A 16,622-nucleotide genomic window follows, 5' to 3' on the forward strand; every position below is an offset into this window, starting at 1 on the left:
CCCATTGTCTTTAAAATGAACACCTACAATACCACGGTGCTAATTCACTGTTTCTGAGTCCTTAGGAGCATCACAGAAAGAGATGCTATAAAAGTCTGATTGCTGAGGGCGCAATGCGGCTATGCAAGTGCAGAGACAGCTTCAACAATGAATATTTTGCTCTTGTTTCTTTTCCAAACCGAGGGACAGCTTTGGTGACCAAACTGCATCGGAAAGCCAGGGTCATGAGCAGCCTCATGTCTTTTTCTATGGACTGCAGCCCAGCAGGAACGAGTTTGGGCTCCCGAGGGAAGCGAAAACAAGCAGTATCGGCATAAGTGCCTGATACAGGCAGGTGTAGTAGAAGAAGATGTGAGCAACAATGTCTGCTATAACCCTCAGGGAGATAGAGGGGAGCTTTTATGAGTGGCAGCTTTGGAGGAATGGGAAAGGAAGTGTTTTACATCTCAAAATGCTGCCTGAGTCTTCCACGCCCCACCTCCAGTTATCAACTGCTCAGAGATTAGTTGGGACAGTCTTTTTTTTAAAACGTGAATTTAGTACTGATGAAAAGCTGCTGGATCACCAGACAAACTCACTGGTTATCCAGAGAACAGCTCCAGGAATGACAAGAGCGCTTCCCAAAATATACCTTGAGGAATCACCTTTAAGTATGAATGGGTAAGATCAGTTCTCAGCTTTGGTGCTGAAACTGTCAACTAAAGCATGGTCTGTCATGGGAACCCCCATCAACTCAAAATAAATTGCGATGACCACCGCCTCATTTCACAGAGGCTGTTTAACAGACAGCAGACGCTTACAGTCACTTTGGATTTAGTCTGGATTCAAAACAGTGGCCTCCAGCTTGAAGGGCTCCCTATTCCATTACCAATCCCCTGAACTATCCAGGCCTCTATCCTCTGGCACGTTTAGCATTAGAAAGAATTAAAGGCAACCAAAGAAGTGAAGTTTAGTTCACCTTTAAAAGCAGCTGGGCCTTCTGGACTTCGCTTAATTTCATCCTTCAAACCTTCTCCGCCCTTTTAAAGACAAACGAAGATTTAGGACGAGCGCAAGGGAACGTACTAGCATTAAGATCAGTTAAATGGCGAACTGTTTCAGACGGGATTAAAAGAAAGAGATGAATCCCCCATCATCGGAGACTAAAATCTGGCTTGAGCAAAACACTACAGCATAGGAAATAGTCCTCCATTGGTTCATGGGACAGATATGACACCACCTCTAATTTCATAATTTTAGTTCATATGCAGACAGTTATGTTAAGGACAGCTGCCCTGCTGGTTTTCCAGGTGCTCTTATAAATGACCTTGAGGACATTTCCAGATGGCATGACCGTAGCCGATTACAGTTCAACGCTTTGCCTTTGTGAAAAGCACTTCCTCAGTCCCACCACTCCAGATTCCATAGGAAGACCATTTAGGAGACAAAATACACACACAGCAAGGGCAGTTGCTATTTTAAGAATGTACTTTATACAAAATAACCAATTCATATGGAAATAAAATCTACAGACCTCCAAGGATCAAGCTTTTAAAAAAGTTCTTAAAAAAATTACCCATCACACAGTATTAAACTAACTATTGAGGTAACTGTCGCTCTCGGAGAAAGAATCAGCAGACCAAGACAAAATATACATAATATAAAAATAAATAGCATTCCCCCTTCCAGTATCGACCAGGAAAGTTCACACAGCTTCGCAGCAGCAGGAGAGAGAAAAGAGTCCCTGACACTGTGCTCCATGGGCGGGGCGAGGCAGGGAGGACTGAGACCTGGGCTTTCCAGGAGCAGTGGAGAAGGCATTAGAGTGAGGTACCTGAGCCCCAGCTGGGGAGGAGGGACGCACATGGGAAGTTAGGGGAGGAATTTATTAGGCGCCATTCTCAAATTGGATGCTTTTAGGACATTAAACACAACTTTCCAATACGTGCCTGCTGAGCTGTGTAGTGGCTCCCATGTGAGTCTGCCCATGGTGTAAACTTGGTGTATTGCAGCACGGGCAGAGAGTCCTGTAATCCAGCCACATGCTGCAGTGCAGAGCCCTGTGTGAGTCAGATCCCCAGAGTATGTAGCTTTTGTATACGGTTTATTTTCAAAGCTTGGTGTGGGAGGTCTCTGCTGCAGCAGCAACTTGCAGTCCTGTTGCCCAGGAGCACTTACAGTTGTTTTGACAAAAGCCAAGGTCCTGTGCCCAAGGCCACTAGACCCCCACCCTCCTCCCAACAAATAGCAGCCTTACCTAGAAAGAGAAAGGCCCCATCCTTCTCCAAACAGACAAATTATATTCTTTACAAACTTACAATAATACAATCCCCAGCATGACCCAGCAACCCAGCTTAGAAAAATGGAGACTGGCAATGGATTTCCCCAACTCCACAGTCAACGTAAAGTCAAATTGTACCAGGGAGGTCTCAGCTCCCAGGCATGCAAACACATTGTATGCTCCTAACTGCATCGAGAAGAGGAGCAGTGCAGAGCAGTGTGTGTCAGCACCAGCCAGGGGTCACACTTCTACACACCCATTTGAAACTAGCCTGTAGGAAAGTTACTGACTGGTCCCTCTCCCCTCTGAAGATGCATGTAGACAGAGAGCATGCAAGGGTAACTGAAATGCATCAGATACAAGATACAACCTTCTGACTGAAAAAAGCAACAGTAGCTTTGGGGAAGGCTCTTCAGTTCCAGATGGCAGCTAACTCGCCTCATTTACATTAAATTCAACAAAGGGCTAGACTTTAGAAGGTCCCTGCTTTCCTGCCATAGGGATCCAGGCATAATTTGTACTGCAGTAATGGCCCCACACCCGGCCGCATCCCTTCTAATGATGGACCCAGCTCTCTCGTTCCCTTCACAGACCTGGTCTCTCTCTCTCTTCCCTTGACTTCTGTGACTGGCCCCATCACTGATTTGTGCCCATTCCATCTGCATTTTCAAAAGAAGGAAGAACTTCATCAATGGAGATGAGGATGACTGGAATGTGATGAGACAAATCCAACCCACTATGCTGTAAGCAGTGTTGTTTACAACATCCCACCACTTCTTTAATACTGCCAGTGAGCATGGTAGTGACAGGAAGGGGGACTGCCCCAAGGGATGTAGCATCATGCAGCTCATTAAACCCAACACAAGCACTGAAAACACACTTGGATCCTGATTCCCAGTTCCACCAAACACACACTGCCCCGGCTTCCCACACACAGGGGACTGATTAGCCCAGCTCTCACCAGGACATTTCTTATTCAAAGGCATTTGGAAAAGCAGAGGTTTTTTCCCCTGATTGGTGGGGTGGGGAATGGAGGGAACAAGAATGGTAGGTTCATTATGTGCCAGTTAAAAGTATTTTCCTTCCGCATGGGCGGCAGGGGTCCAGCAAAACTGGAATGTGCTTTACCCCATCTGTATGTTAAACAGATACAGATGGGGAAAGGCTGGAAGGTCAGTGTTTGAGACGCCTTTTCGGTTACAATACGCACGTGCTATTAAGCGCATCACATGACCTGCAGCTGCAACAACCCTTTCATGACCTGCCATCTCAATCTCAGCTTTAGAGAGAGGGCACAGGGCTCACACACCTGCTGTTCAACCACTAGTGCCGTGTGCATAAAGCAGAATAGGGAATACGCAGCCGCAGCCCTCCACACCAAAGGGCTGAAGCAGAAGTTTTTACAGGGTGGTTTTATTAAACTAGGTCCAGCTGCACCGCTGCTATGCAACAGGAACCACTGGCATCCGTACAGGTGCCACTCTTCATTCTCTGAAGTACCCTTGGGATGGTGGGAACTGCAGGTTTACCACTAACCATGACCTTGTTCTGCATCTTCTCCTCACCTAACCACGTCCTTTGCAAGCCCCAAAGTCAGCGTGTTGCTGCACAATGACTGACAGGCAGCACCCTAAAGATGTGTCTCCCCACTGCCACCTTGAAACTGGAAACAGGATGAGGTCATAAAGGATATGGACACAATCCTGGCTGGGCATAAAGACACGGCTAATGACCTACAGGTTATGAAGAGACTGAATAGCAGGAGGGAAAATACAACAGGTTATTGTCTAATTACTGCCTTTTTCATTTTAAATGGAGGAGAGCTGCAGTGTGAGGGAAGAAAAGCTGCAGGAAAGCCTGCATTCATCAGCAAAATGGAAGACACCCCCTCCATAGTTAAGGCCGTGACTAGTTTTCTGCTAAACCATTAATTGTGATATCTCGCCAAGCCTCCAAGAAACTAGCTTTGAAAAAATTATACCAATCCACTTGAGATTTCTCACACATGGTGCTCCTATGCCAGAGATATGTTTCAGAAAATCTGGGGAGTCATACAGCAAGGTGTTAATCAGGTGCGACCACTTGAGACCAAACCCCCCTCTGCCTCCCCCCTCCCCCCAAAAAAACCCCAAAACCAAAAACCAGCAGTTTGCTTTTCCAAAAATGGTTCCTCACACTTTCTGGAGTCATCAATCAAACAGCTCAGCTAGAAACTCCAAATTTGGTTTACTATATTGTCCTGATTAAGGACTGGTGCCTTGATTATTTTTGAGTGGTTTGGTGGGTTCATTTTGAAGTTACTTCTTACGTTTTTACTGGTCCTCCATGGAGTTCATAAACTCCACACGGCATTGGATTAAGCTTAATCACTGCACAGCCACAGGTTGCAGACTTCTTAAACTCAAGTTTACACGGGCAGTTCAACATCCCTGGAGCTCCATCACATATTACTCACAGAAAAATGAAACAAAACAAATGAAACAAAAAAGTCCAAGGGTCTGGGGTAGTTTATACAGCTGTGAGGATCAGTTTGAAATCTATGTCATGTGTGTTGGTGGTCACAGGATCTTTCAGCACAGTATCTATTCTAAATATTACATAGCCTGGTTTTTGCCCCACATTGGTAATTATAGCAAAACCTGTTCTACGCACCTGAACTAGTACAGCTGCAAAACGTTTTCACATATCACGGGTTTAATATGCTTTCTAAAGAGGGATTACTTATTGTTCATTTGTATTACGGTAGTGCTTAGGGGCCCAATCAGGAAGCACAGCAACCAACTGTACATCTGCTAAAAACCTTACTGATGTGTAGCAGTGATAAAATTCAAATGTTCAAGAGTCAGGAAATTTTAAAGTAAAGTTACAATTTCTCTCACCAATGCATGGAAAAAAAATACCCTGTCAATATTCATAAGAGCTACTACCTATTCTCTTTAAAATCCTCCTTAATAATTTCTCTGCAATGATGCCTAAAATCACTCCTGCCTGGCATTGGCTAGGCAAGTGGTGAGCTGTAACTTCTGCTTTTCCACTAATCTCTATTCTTTTTATTGTTCCTTCATTCTCCCAGTCCACTCTGACTCTGTTTTTTCCCACCTGTTGTATCCTATCTATTATGTAGTGTATGAGCGCTCAGGGGCAGGGCTGTTTTCTTTGTGATTTGGTTGTACAGTGCCTCATGGGCTGGGGTCCTGATCCCTGAGTGGGATTCCTAGGCAATACTGTAATAGAAATAACAATTTATGAACAAACTGTTTGAAAAGCTGGAGATTCAGAGTTAAGATTCCACAAACAATTCTGTCCCAGAACATCCTACTCCTGGTTACTGTAGCCAGTCATGATTCCTGTCATATATTTCCAATATAAGCCATGTGCCCCAGAGTTGTAACTAGACATTTTAGCGCCGGGGGCGAGAAAGCATATTTGCACCCCCTGCCTTTTTTCCCCCCGGCATTTCTCTGCCCCATTTTTCTGCCCCCGTGGCTTTGCGCCCTGGGCATCTGCCCTGCCCTGGTTATGGCCCTGATGTGCCCCATTACAGCAGCCCATAATCCAATAACATACTAACTACACACTACATAAAAGCCGTCACCTACAAACCTTCCTAGAATGGAGTTAGCTACTCTATCCTGTCTCTTGTTCATTGGATACAGATCACCCTTGTCCCTCCTCCCTCCCACATTTCCACTAGGTCAAGAGACGGCCATACTTTGATATCTCACGCTCTGTATATGGTGTTCAAACACTCAGCATTATCTACCATTCCACAACCCTCTCTAGGGAGAGACAACAAACCACACTATTCTCATCATCTGCAGCTCTGCCCCGTTTTGATGTGGGGCTGACATCGGACCATCCATTTACACTGAGATATCCACTCAAACCCCATTTCCAATACTAGTATTAACTGCAGACGCAAGTGCTTTATCTCATTCTCTACAATTTACAAGCCCTCCTATCCTACAAAGAGGAGTTTACAGGAAGTTGAAAAGTACTTTACATATTTGGTATAGCTGCCACCTTACATCATATGCAGGGCCTGTGCTGTACTGGGGTAGGGGTTGTTTGTAGAATCTGAATTCAATTTCCGGCGTTTCAGGTGTTTGGCCATAAAATTATATTTAGAGTTTCTTAGTTTTTAAATGTGCTCTTTTGTTTTAGTTCTTTTCTAGCCACAATGAACCAAAGGGTTTTAAACAGGAATAATTACTGTATTTAAAACTTTCCCTGCTGGCCAGGTTTATCATCTGGGAATGTGGCCACACATGTACACCGCACTTTTTATAAACACTGGAGGCTGTTTCAGTACTTCCATTCAGTGAATTGGACTAAGCCTCTCTCTCAGAGAGAGGAGACTGCCCAACCCCCATTCATTCTAGTGGTGAGCTGCATTGCCATTTCCTGCGTTCTAGCTCAGTGGTTCTCAACGGGGTCTACGAGCCATTTGCAGGGGGTCCATGAAGCAAGGCCAGCTTTAGACTGGCTGGGGCCCAGGGCAGAATGCTCAGAGCCCCAAGTGCTGGCACCCCATGGCAGAAGCCTTGAGCCCCTCCAATCACAGGGCTGAAGCCCATAGCCATGAGGCCCCCCACCCATGGGGTTAAAGCCTCAAGCCATGGTGCCCTGTGGGGCAGGAGCCCGGCACCCCTGGGGCAGAAGCCCTGAGCTCCGGTGCCCTGTGGTTGAAGCCCAGAACCACTCTTCCTCTCTCCCCCTGCAGGCTGTGGAGTTTTTATATCATGTTGGGGAGGAGTGGGGCTCAGAAAGAAAGTTGAGAACCCCTGTCCGTGCTTCACCACACTGCCAAGGATAGCTGCTCCCTGTCTGCTGAACAGAATAAAGACTAATTAAAACTGACACTTCACTAACGTGATGGTCTATGTAATTAGATATTCAAATATTTTATACTAATTTTCCTCTGAGTTGAATGAGGGCTTGGGCATAAGCCAAATAATCAGGGCACTGCCATAAGCAGGGGGCAGACAATTCACAGGTTGACTTCAACATGGAGTAAGAAGAATTGCATTTTAGAAACACGCTTGCCACTCAAAGCCTATTTGATTCTAGTGTGAATACCCCTGCAAGTGTGTGTGTCTGGGTAGCAGAGTACACTGATGCTTACACTCCTGTTAAGTTTGTGGACCCAGAGTTAGGAAAACGCCTGGAACCCGACAAAACATTGCTAGAGGTAAATGGTATCATAGCAGCAGACCAGCCAGAGTTACTAGGAAGTGTGACAAACACGAAAACATTCTTTCCTCATCCGGACAGCTTCAAGAATTTTTGTTTTTAATCCAGCAAGTTTCTGAATCTCATGAAAGCTGTGGATAAAAGAAGTAAGAGTACAGACGCAGGTGCTGGGGCAGAGGTGCTTTATGCCACTCTGCGGATGCACCCCAGTCCTATCCAGCAGCGTGCCTTATACCAACACCGGGCCCCTGCACAGTTCCACCAGTGCAGCAATACCTTCCCTTCTTGCCCAACAGACCTAGTCCTGCCTCCAAGACTCTCAGCTGTGCCTGCTTGGTGGCTTTACGATGTGGACAAAAATCTGCTTCTAACAGGCAAGGATAAGACCCACCAAACTCATTCAATTTGTAATCAAAGCGAGATTTAAACTTAAGTTCTAGCAGGAAAGACTAGTGCATTAACCCGAGGCATTCTTGCCCCACTCCACAACCTCCACTGTGCCCCTTAACCACTCTAGCTATAAGAAATAATTTCTGATTCACATTTATCTACTAATTTACAAAACGTCCAAAGCTGATGTCACAGGTTGACAACTTGTTCGCACTGCATCAGACAGACCCTCCCTAAAGCAGCTCCATTTCCTATTTCACCTGAAAGCTGGAGTTCTCAGAATTTAAGAGGGGCTCTATTTCTGCTTTGCTTTCATTGAAGATGACAATAGTCAAGTTACACTGAGAGAAAACCAGGGATATCTCTATTCCTGTCTCCTTTCTAAGGGGTATTATATGCTAGCACAATTACTTGTTCCAATAAAGACAACAACTCCATGATACCATTCCACATTTCTTACTCCAAACTGCATTGGCTTCACCTAAAGAAGACTAAGGTACAAATGAATAATTAGCCAATTGCTGTTACCCAGATAACTCATACCAGAAATGCCTAGAGGACAATGCTATGAGAGACTTTCAGTTCCTGGTCCTGGTTTCCTTGTTCCCCATGTAGGCAGGAGGTGGACATGCACTCAACTACCGGGTAGAAGAGGAGAGTGCTATGCTTTGCTCCTGAGCAGTCCCTGTGATCAATTACAGGGTCGTGTCTTAGCTCTAGAGGACTGGAAGGAAATGGGGGGGGGGGGGGGAAATAGAAAGTTTCAAGTTCCCATCATCTCCCCCATTGCCCTGCCCTGAAAGATTTGTGTGTGACATGATTGTAAACAGTTAAGGATCACCCCAGTGCTACGCCTACTACAAGCTGGGTCCCATCCCTCCCCCATTATGTACAATACATTCACCAACAACAGAAATTTATTAAAAAAGGCAACAGGTAAATTCTGTAAACTGGATCCAGCTCCAAACACACACGTTAATACTACAAGTAAATTCCATCGTCGTCCCTCTTCCACCCTGAAAAATATACCTGAGTTTAGCAGTTCATGACAGTTTCAATCTCCCCCTCCCAACCCAAACCCTGAATGAGATACACTCTTCAGTCATGACAAGCCACTAGTTTGAGATGCATCCTCTGCGCTGTTGAGATCAGCCATACGGTCGGTAGCCAGGGACCCAGGACTATCCCATGTTTAAACACACACAAGAGCCATCAAGGCACCATGTTCCACTGGACCCTGGAAGCTACATGCCGCTGGGGAGATGGAGAAGGTAGGAGGCCTATGTCCTCCTTCCCCCATGTCCAAATCACGTGTGGCTTTCATCTCCTTGGGGTTCTTCCTTCCTTGGACTAGCTCTGTAAGAGGAAGAACAAAAGTTGCACGGTTATTTGCTTAACCAAGGAGTATTATAAAGAAAATGCTCCGTCATTTACAGTACAACTACTTCAACACAAGTGACGGGACAGGTGTTGTCCCAGGTATAATCTACAGTCAGGGATTCAGCTACGAGCATCAGGAGAATCTTGTTTCCTTCCCACCAGAATTGTTCCATTTCCCTCCTTCCCCCAACCCACTTCCAAATATTTCACTTCTTTAATTAGTGAAGGAGAAAAGTTCTCATCTGAACTCTGCTCTTCGCTGGCTCTTACTTGATCCAGAGGCAATGCTGATGGTTTTTGTGGTGGCATCTCTTCCCGGGATGTGGTTGCTGTAGGCACCTTCGGGAAGGATGCTTGGGTCTGGTGTATTTGCATTCTGGAACCACGTTGAATGAAAAGAGAGTTTTAGCACAAAACCAGCAAGAATAAATCTCATCTGCATGGTGTGTACAGATTATTTACATACAAATATGTATTTTAATTACACTCAATCTAGACCCGCCCCTCTCTCTGAATTCCCCCACACCAGGCCATGGCCCCACCCCTAAGCCAGGTTTTTTGTGTGCATTTGTCTTTGGGTGGGAGGCCAATTCTTAAAGCAGCACCATTTTCTATGCTGGAATGAAAAGTGGCATGTGAAATGGCAAGGAGGATTGGTTTCCTCTGTGGTAATTTAGGGTAGGGGGCTTCCCCCATTGCTCAGGAGACATGTAAAACTGGACAAAACAATAGACATGTTCTGACTGGTAAGATGAAGCATTGGTAAAGGGATGGAACAGACAGCTTGGTGGGTCTCTCTCATTTCTATTACTGTGCTCTTTAAAAGACTGCCATGAAATTCTCCCCAAGTTTTGTAGACGCCTGACCTATGACAGCAGAACTATTTTGTCAATTTGTTCTTCCTACCAGCACCTCGGATTCCAAATCTAGACCTTTTCCAAGAGCACCCAACACTCATCACATCCCCCAATTTTCCCCCCTTCCTGTGGAAAACAATCTTACCCCGGTGGTCTGTACATGTCCTGGGCCCCCCCCATGCCACCTCCGCTGCCTCTCTGCTCCATCAGTAGGGCCTGAAAGTGACCCATGTTCTCTTCCCGGCAGCGGTACAGGGGCCCCTCCTGAGTGAGGCCATTGGCTTGGCCAGTTGCTGGATGACGAGACAGGTGAGCGTTCACTGGTGATCCATAGGACCTGGGCTGGAAATGACTGGCTGGATGCCGAGATGCATAAGGAGACCCTGTCTGCAGCATCACCCCATGGGGAGGGAAAGCTGATGGACCAAATCCGATCCCAGAACTCAGAGGCGGGGGGAGAGCCCCATACAGGAACTCCCCTGCTGCCACTGAGCTCTGCCTCTTGGTGGCTGCGTTATGGTTGTCCAAATCAAGAAACTCTTTGGGACTCTCTGGCCTCTCCTGGGATTCATCTGACTTCTCATCTTCAGGCCCTGGATCCTGCCCATCGCCTGGAGGAACCTCTTTGGCGCTTGCCATGTCCATTCGGTTTGGGGACGCCAGGGCAGTGCTGAATGCCTCGCAGCCCTGCAGACTACCCACGTTCCCCCTGTCTGAGAAAGAAGGCCTGGCCAGAGGTGGGTGGGCGGGTGGATGCCCACCAGGGTTGGCCTGGGGGTGGAGAGGCCTTTGCCAGTCTGAGTAGCCTTGTGGACAAGTGTAGTATGGAGGTCGCTGATAGTGGTGGTAGGAAGGTGGAGGCTGTGGCTGATAGGGGTATGGCACTCCCTGATGGGGGCGATACCGAGGAAAGACACTGGGATGGGTGTTACTTTGCTGAAAGCCCCGAGTGGGGAAATGCTGTGGATGGGACACAGAGGGAGGCTTCCCTCCCATCATAGGGCTGAACCCCTGCAGTCCTGGATTGATATGGTAACGTGTAGCCGAATTTGGATACTCCAAACCAGGCATGTAGAGAGGGGGAAACTGGCTCGGAGCCCCTCCCACTGAGCCTCCATCCACACCAGGAGTACTGGTGTTCTGTCCCATACAAGGCACAGCGACCTCTGACAAAGTCTTCCCCCCAGGACAAAGGGGCTTCTCCAAGATGTTAACAGCCAGTCCTTTCCCCTCATTGCCACTGGAGGGTCCTTCACCTACAGCCCCATTTTCAGGGCCAGGCCCTCTCTCAGGTGCTGTCACAAGGTCTCTCACGCACACCTGGCCTGTCGGGCCAGTGTAGGTGCTCTGTGCTGGCCAGGCACTCTTGCTCTGCATTGCCTTCGGGTCATTTTTAGTTCCAGAGTCATCTCCCTCCCTCTCCCGTGGCAAGTTCCGTCTGGTGCAGTCCATCTGTAGTGGGGGGTTGGAATGAGGTAGCAGTTTGGGGTACGTCCCTTCTGGAACACTGATGCACTGAGCCTTCTCCTCTACTCCAGGTGGGGGCTCCACTGCAAAAGGGGAAGTGGAAAGAATTTTAAAAAAAAAAAATCACAACTTTGTTTGATTTCACGAAGTAGACTTTTTTTCCACTAAAGTACATTTGCCAGTTAGTAATTCCTGCCACTTTAACCACATGTACCAAATATCCCCAGGATCTAGATTCGCAAGGAAGAACACTAGCCCCTCTCTTTCCCTCCCAGCCTACCCCTTCTTCATCTCCCTGACATCCATTCCTGCTGTTGTCAGCCCAAAGTCACTGCACCTCACTTCTTGAACAACGATATTTAACCATTTGTTTAACATAGCTGCCATGTTACCTTGGCTGTTGGCCGATTACTGTCACTAGCCAGCTTGTAGGCCAATGGCTTAAATGTTCAGTGTTGGTTGCCAGCCAGCACATTTTCCATGCTGGGAACCACCACCACCAAAGCTACTACTGCTCCAGAGGTGGCAGAAGAATCCAGTTTAAAAATTAGAGAAGACCCCAAACAAAACAGCTTTCCAGATGATGCTCGTCAACGCACTGCAAATTAAAGTAAATTCTAACACTTTGGGGAAATCAACTTTTACATAAATTCCAAGTCAACTCTTGAAATGTTACGTACTATTATTATTGGTCCTGTGGTAATGCCCAGCAGGATCAGGGCTCTTGATGTGATGTGGAAAAGAAGATAAGGTCCTAGCTTTAAAGAGTTAAATATGAAAATATCTGTAATCCAAAACCTAGAAGTTCTTGCTGCTTCATTCCAACTGTTATTAAGTAAAATTTAATAAAAACCAAACACACACAAAAAAATGTGTCTATGCTTTAATAACAGCCTGATGATTTTAGACTTCTCTCTCTTCGATTTCTTGCATTTCTACTTATATAAATATAAAAAATTAAGTACGTCTGGGTGCTTAGCAGCTGGTTTAGCCAATATTTAACGTGTTTAACTATGTATCAAAGTGTATTAAGCCACTCTAAGTAGTTTGGGATCTAGCTTACAGTTTCTGCATGGGGCTCCAACACTGACTTTGTCACAAAATGACATCACCTTGCAAGCAAGAGAGCTGCTGTCTGTGCTAGATGCATAAATGCTAAATTTTAATTACGTGACCACTCCCCCCATCCCATTTCAATTTGGTGTAGGTGAAAAGAGTGGCTTGAGCTGCTTGGTCTAGAAAAATAGTGCCATTTTCCTTTAACAACAAAACCTACTGACCAGTGAAATGGGCAGTCTATCAAAAGTGAGTGAAACTGTATATAATGGTGAAGGGGAAAGGTGTGGAAAAGAAAAAAGGAAATGAAAAGTTAAACAACTCTGGCAGTGACTGCTGGCCTCTTCAGACCAATAGCATGCATTAAAATTACCTCGGTTGCTTTCTGGCTCCATTGTCTGACTGGCATCCTGAGAGTTTCCGTTACCCAAGACTGGTTTCGGGGGCTGCACATTTGCTGATGCAACATGGGCCAGCTGTGGGAAGGGACCAGGCAGATGCGGGGGAGGAGGCTGACGGGGGTGGTAAGGCACACCCGGTGGGCACACACGAGATGACAGCTGTTGGATGGCAATCATCTCTGGACTGTCCATCATGGAATCCCCACCTTGGCATCCTCTCTGAACCTGAGGGGGTCCCCCAAACACAGAGGCTGGAGGCTGCTGCATTCTCTGACCGGTGGCTTTACCAGGTGGTCTGATGTATCCTGAGGCAGGGACCCCATGAGGTAGGAAATTTGATTGCTCAGTCCACTGGCTGGGAGGCAGAGGTGGTCTTATTGCCCGAGGGTCCATCATGTGACTAAGAGCACGAGACTGCAAAGAAGGTCCTGTGCTCAAGGGGGGCTTCTCGTCTGGGCCCAGGGAGGTCTGGTTTGTTGCACTGTGGCTTCCATTCCATGCAGCAGGATGCGCTCGATTTAGATATTTATATGGTCTATACATATGGCCTGGGGGGACCTCTGAGCTCTCAGGTGGTCTCATTGGAGGTCCATTGTGCCTTGGAGGAATAAATCCTTGCTGGAACTGCACTGGGGGGTACATACTAGCATCTGGGGGAGGGCCACTCATCCGCCCAAGCTGCAGGGATCCAGGCCGTGGCCCCAGTGCAGAGACATGTGTTGGCCCTGCACACACCTGCTTCTCTGGTGCAGCCAGTCTGTGTCCTCTGTGTTCATTCAGTCCGACTGTAGACTGTTGGAGGAAGAGAAAGGGGCCAGGTTCAATGAAAGAATCATCACTTACTGGCACATGAAAAGCTACAAAGAGTAACAGGAGGAGACAGGAAAGAATCAGTGACTCACAGCATGGGACAGATCCCTCCCCAGGCAGAGGACGCCATTTGGCATTGTAACCAATGAATGCACTGAGGTGGAAACCGCAGTCACTGACTCATACACCATGAGTACAGAAAGGCAGACCACGGCTCCCAGCTCTCTGGATCCACTCTATTTCCTCTAAGAGGCTAGGACACTGTATACCTGAATTTCAAAGCAAGGCTCTTACCTGCATGGCAAAGTGCTGGTGCTGCTGAACTGGATCTCCAGGGTGGGGTTCTGGTACTCGTGGTGATCCATAAAGTTTAGCTGGATCTGATCCCTGCAGAGGGCCAAATGTTCCTGGCACGGCTGGCCGCTGGAAAGAAAAACAAAAGCTGTTGTAAGACTCTGAAGAAGAGCAAAGCTGCTACAGATACTGGGCAGCCATGGACTGAGGTGTGTCTCAGCAGAGCCAACAGGCTGTTTGAGTCTCTGACTGAATTCAGGTGCTTATTCCGAGGAGCTATGCTGGAGACTGTGGTGTACAATAATACAGCTCACTTGCCACAAAGTTACTTTTTCACACAGGGAACCAGAAGAAATCTCCCAGCCATGAATCCCACAGACCAGGCCTTTTTACAATTGCCAGACATCTAGCTAGCTTGAGTCTAACAATAGACAGATTAGAGAGGAGCCCACACCAGCTAGTTCCAGGACAATTCTCAGACCCTGTCAGAGCCTGGATTAATCGAGAAGGGGGACTCTTCTGGGATTCCTATCAGGTTGCTTCTTTCACATGAGCCTCTGGGGCTAGAGTTCCAAGCAGCAGTCTTGTTCATTTTACTTGGCTTTTGCTTAGGAAGCTATAAGTAGCAACAGAGGCAATTGAGCTGTCTATCTGCAGTCTCAGGAAGACAAAACTGTATCATCTTTGCAACCCTAAGAACTAAAATGTTTAAGCTTAAAATCTGTAGAACTGATGGCATAAGTCCCACCACTCACCAAAGAAAAGTGTTTTATTTACCATTGCCATGGGGACTTTTCAAGTCTTGCATGGATCACACCAGGAAGGAAGAATGGAGGCGTGAACCAAAGAAGGTTAAAAGGACACAGAGAAAACTATGGAGGGACAAAGAAGGAAAAGGGAGGAGGAAAAGAGAAATAAGAACCCATGTTCCACTAACAATAAGAGGTTCTGATCATACAGTAGGGATTCTGCTAGGAACTTACAGGAGACAATTTTATTCTCGGGCCCTTCTCTGCATTTATAATCTGTGAAAAATCACAGAGGCCAGTCCTTACCATCTGGCCAGGGTGTGGCACCTGGCTGGGCATTCCACCATAATGCAGTGGGCGAGGGAAGCCTTGGCCGTTGGAAGCGCCCACCTCCCGAGGGGGCTGCATTGTGCTGCTACTTGGATCCTCTGCAGAGGAGGAAGACGAGGAGGAAGCTGGAGCCCGGGGAGTAGCCCGGAATGGCGGTGGTTTCCCTCCATTCTCCAGGTGTTGCTGTCTCCTGCCTGGGCCCTCAGGGTCTCTAGATCGGGTCCAAACATTGCCAGTGCTGGAGCGCCCGGTCCGACGGCTCCTCTTCTCCCGTTTCCCATCCACTCTGATCCAGAACTCCTCATCTGTGTCCCCATCTTCACCAGGGAAGTGCTTCATCATTGCCCGGTGGAAGCATCTCTCCAAGTTGTATGCCATCTTGGTGTATTCTGTGTTCAAAACAAGAGAGGCAGGGAGACAGAGCTTAATGGAGAAAGATAATCAGGCAAAGTCAGATTGTCCCTACTCTAGAGACTCTGACTTCTCATGTTTATATAAATATCTTCCTCAGAAAAGCTAAATAGAAAGGTGAAAAGGGAAGGACTGTTTGCAACCAGCCCACTCTGGGTTATGATCTCATCCTACTTGGTCAGTACTTGCACTGGAGACTTTCAAGAAACACAAGGTGGGTGAGGTAATATGTTTTATTGGGCCAACTTTTGTTCGTAACAGACACAAGCTTTTGAGCTATACAGAGCCCTTCTACAGATTTAGGAGAGCGAGCATCATAGCACAATACACGGTGGGACAGACTGTTTAGCACATTTAAGGTAGAGTGGCCCATTAGCACCTCTGCAGTCATAGGACAAAAAGAGGGAGTTAGTGGGTTACAGATTGTTGAAGTAAACCACAAATCCAGTGTCCCTGCTCAGTCCGTGATTTTTAGTGTCTAGCAGAGTTATGAATTTAAGCTCCCAGGTTTGTATTTTGAAAGTGTTTTGCAGGTTTCCTTTATGATGCAGTTTATTTTAAGACAGCATCAAACTAACATCCTAAAATGGTTTTAAGGGGAATTATATTGCTAGAAATATCAACTCTCAAATGATACTTAAGATAGTGGATCTGAACAGTCAGTCAGTAACAATCCTACGGTAATTTTAAGGGTGGTGTCAACCTCCATGTCCTGGAAAAATTCTTATGTTTTCCCAACTGGAATTCCAAAGTAGTGTAATCTGGTTATTATATTCACTTTCTTGGACTGTTGTTAAGCTTTGCTGTGCATTATAGAAAAAGGTGAAATTTTCTCTCTATAGTTTTGAAAGCACTTTCTGACCCTTGTGCACAGAACATGCTACACAGATGTCAGTCAGCCCCTGTGCGGTAGTTCCACAGGAAAATTTGCTCAGATGTAGTTTCTTGATTTTCAGTGGAGTCCACAAGAAGTAGAATGGCATGCCAGGGGCAGCAAGAGAGTGACTCAGTGAAAATCACATGG

At 46.7% G+C, this 16,622-nt stretch overlaps 2 protein-coding genes across 4 annotated transcripts in view; one reads left to right on the forward strand and one right to left on the reverse strand.

The window, feature by feature from the left end:
- BID (BH3 interacting domain death agonist) overlaps positions 1-16,622 on the forward strand; it is a 536,402-nt gene that overhangs the window by 181,189 nt on the left and 338,591 nt on the right. The gene's annotated exons all lie outside the window — the stretch shown is intronic.
- The window catches only part of CECR2 (CECR2 histone acetyl-lysine reader), a 140,074-nt gene continuing 132,194 nt past the window's right edge, over positions 8,743-16,622 (reverse strand). For all 3 annotated transcript variants that reach the window (XM_073320013.2, XM_073320023.2, XM_078849801.1), the window contains 6 exons: positions 15,164-15,576; positions 14,109-14,237; positions 12,977-13,796; positions 10,226-11,630; positions 9,494-9,599; positions 8,743-9,199 (listed from right to left, as the gene is read on the reverse strand). In XM_073320013.2, coding sequence (XP_073176114.2) covers positions 9,194-9,199; positions 9,494-9,599; positions 10,226-11,630; positions 12,977-13,796; positions 14,109-14,237; positions 15,164-15,576 — 2,879 coding nt within the window. In that variant the 3' untranslated portion in view covers positions 8,743-9,193. The remainder of the gene's footprint in view (positions 9,200-9,493; positions 9,600-10,225; positions 11,631-12,976; positions 13,797-14,108; positions 14,238-15,163; positions 15,577-16,622) is intronic.

The sequence above is a fragment of the Lepidochelys kempii genome, chromosome 1, assembly GCF_965140285.1.
Source record: "Lepidochelys kempii isolate rLepKem1 chromosome 1, rLepKem1.hap1, whole genome shotgun sequence".
NCBI lineage: Eukaryota > Metazoa > Chordata > Testudines > Cheloniidae > Lepidochelys > Lepidochelys kempii.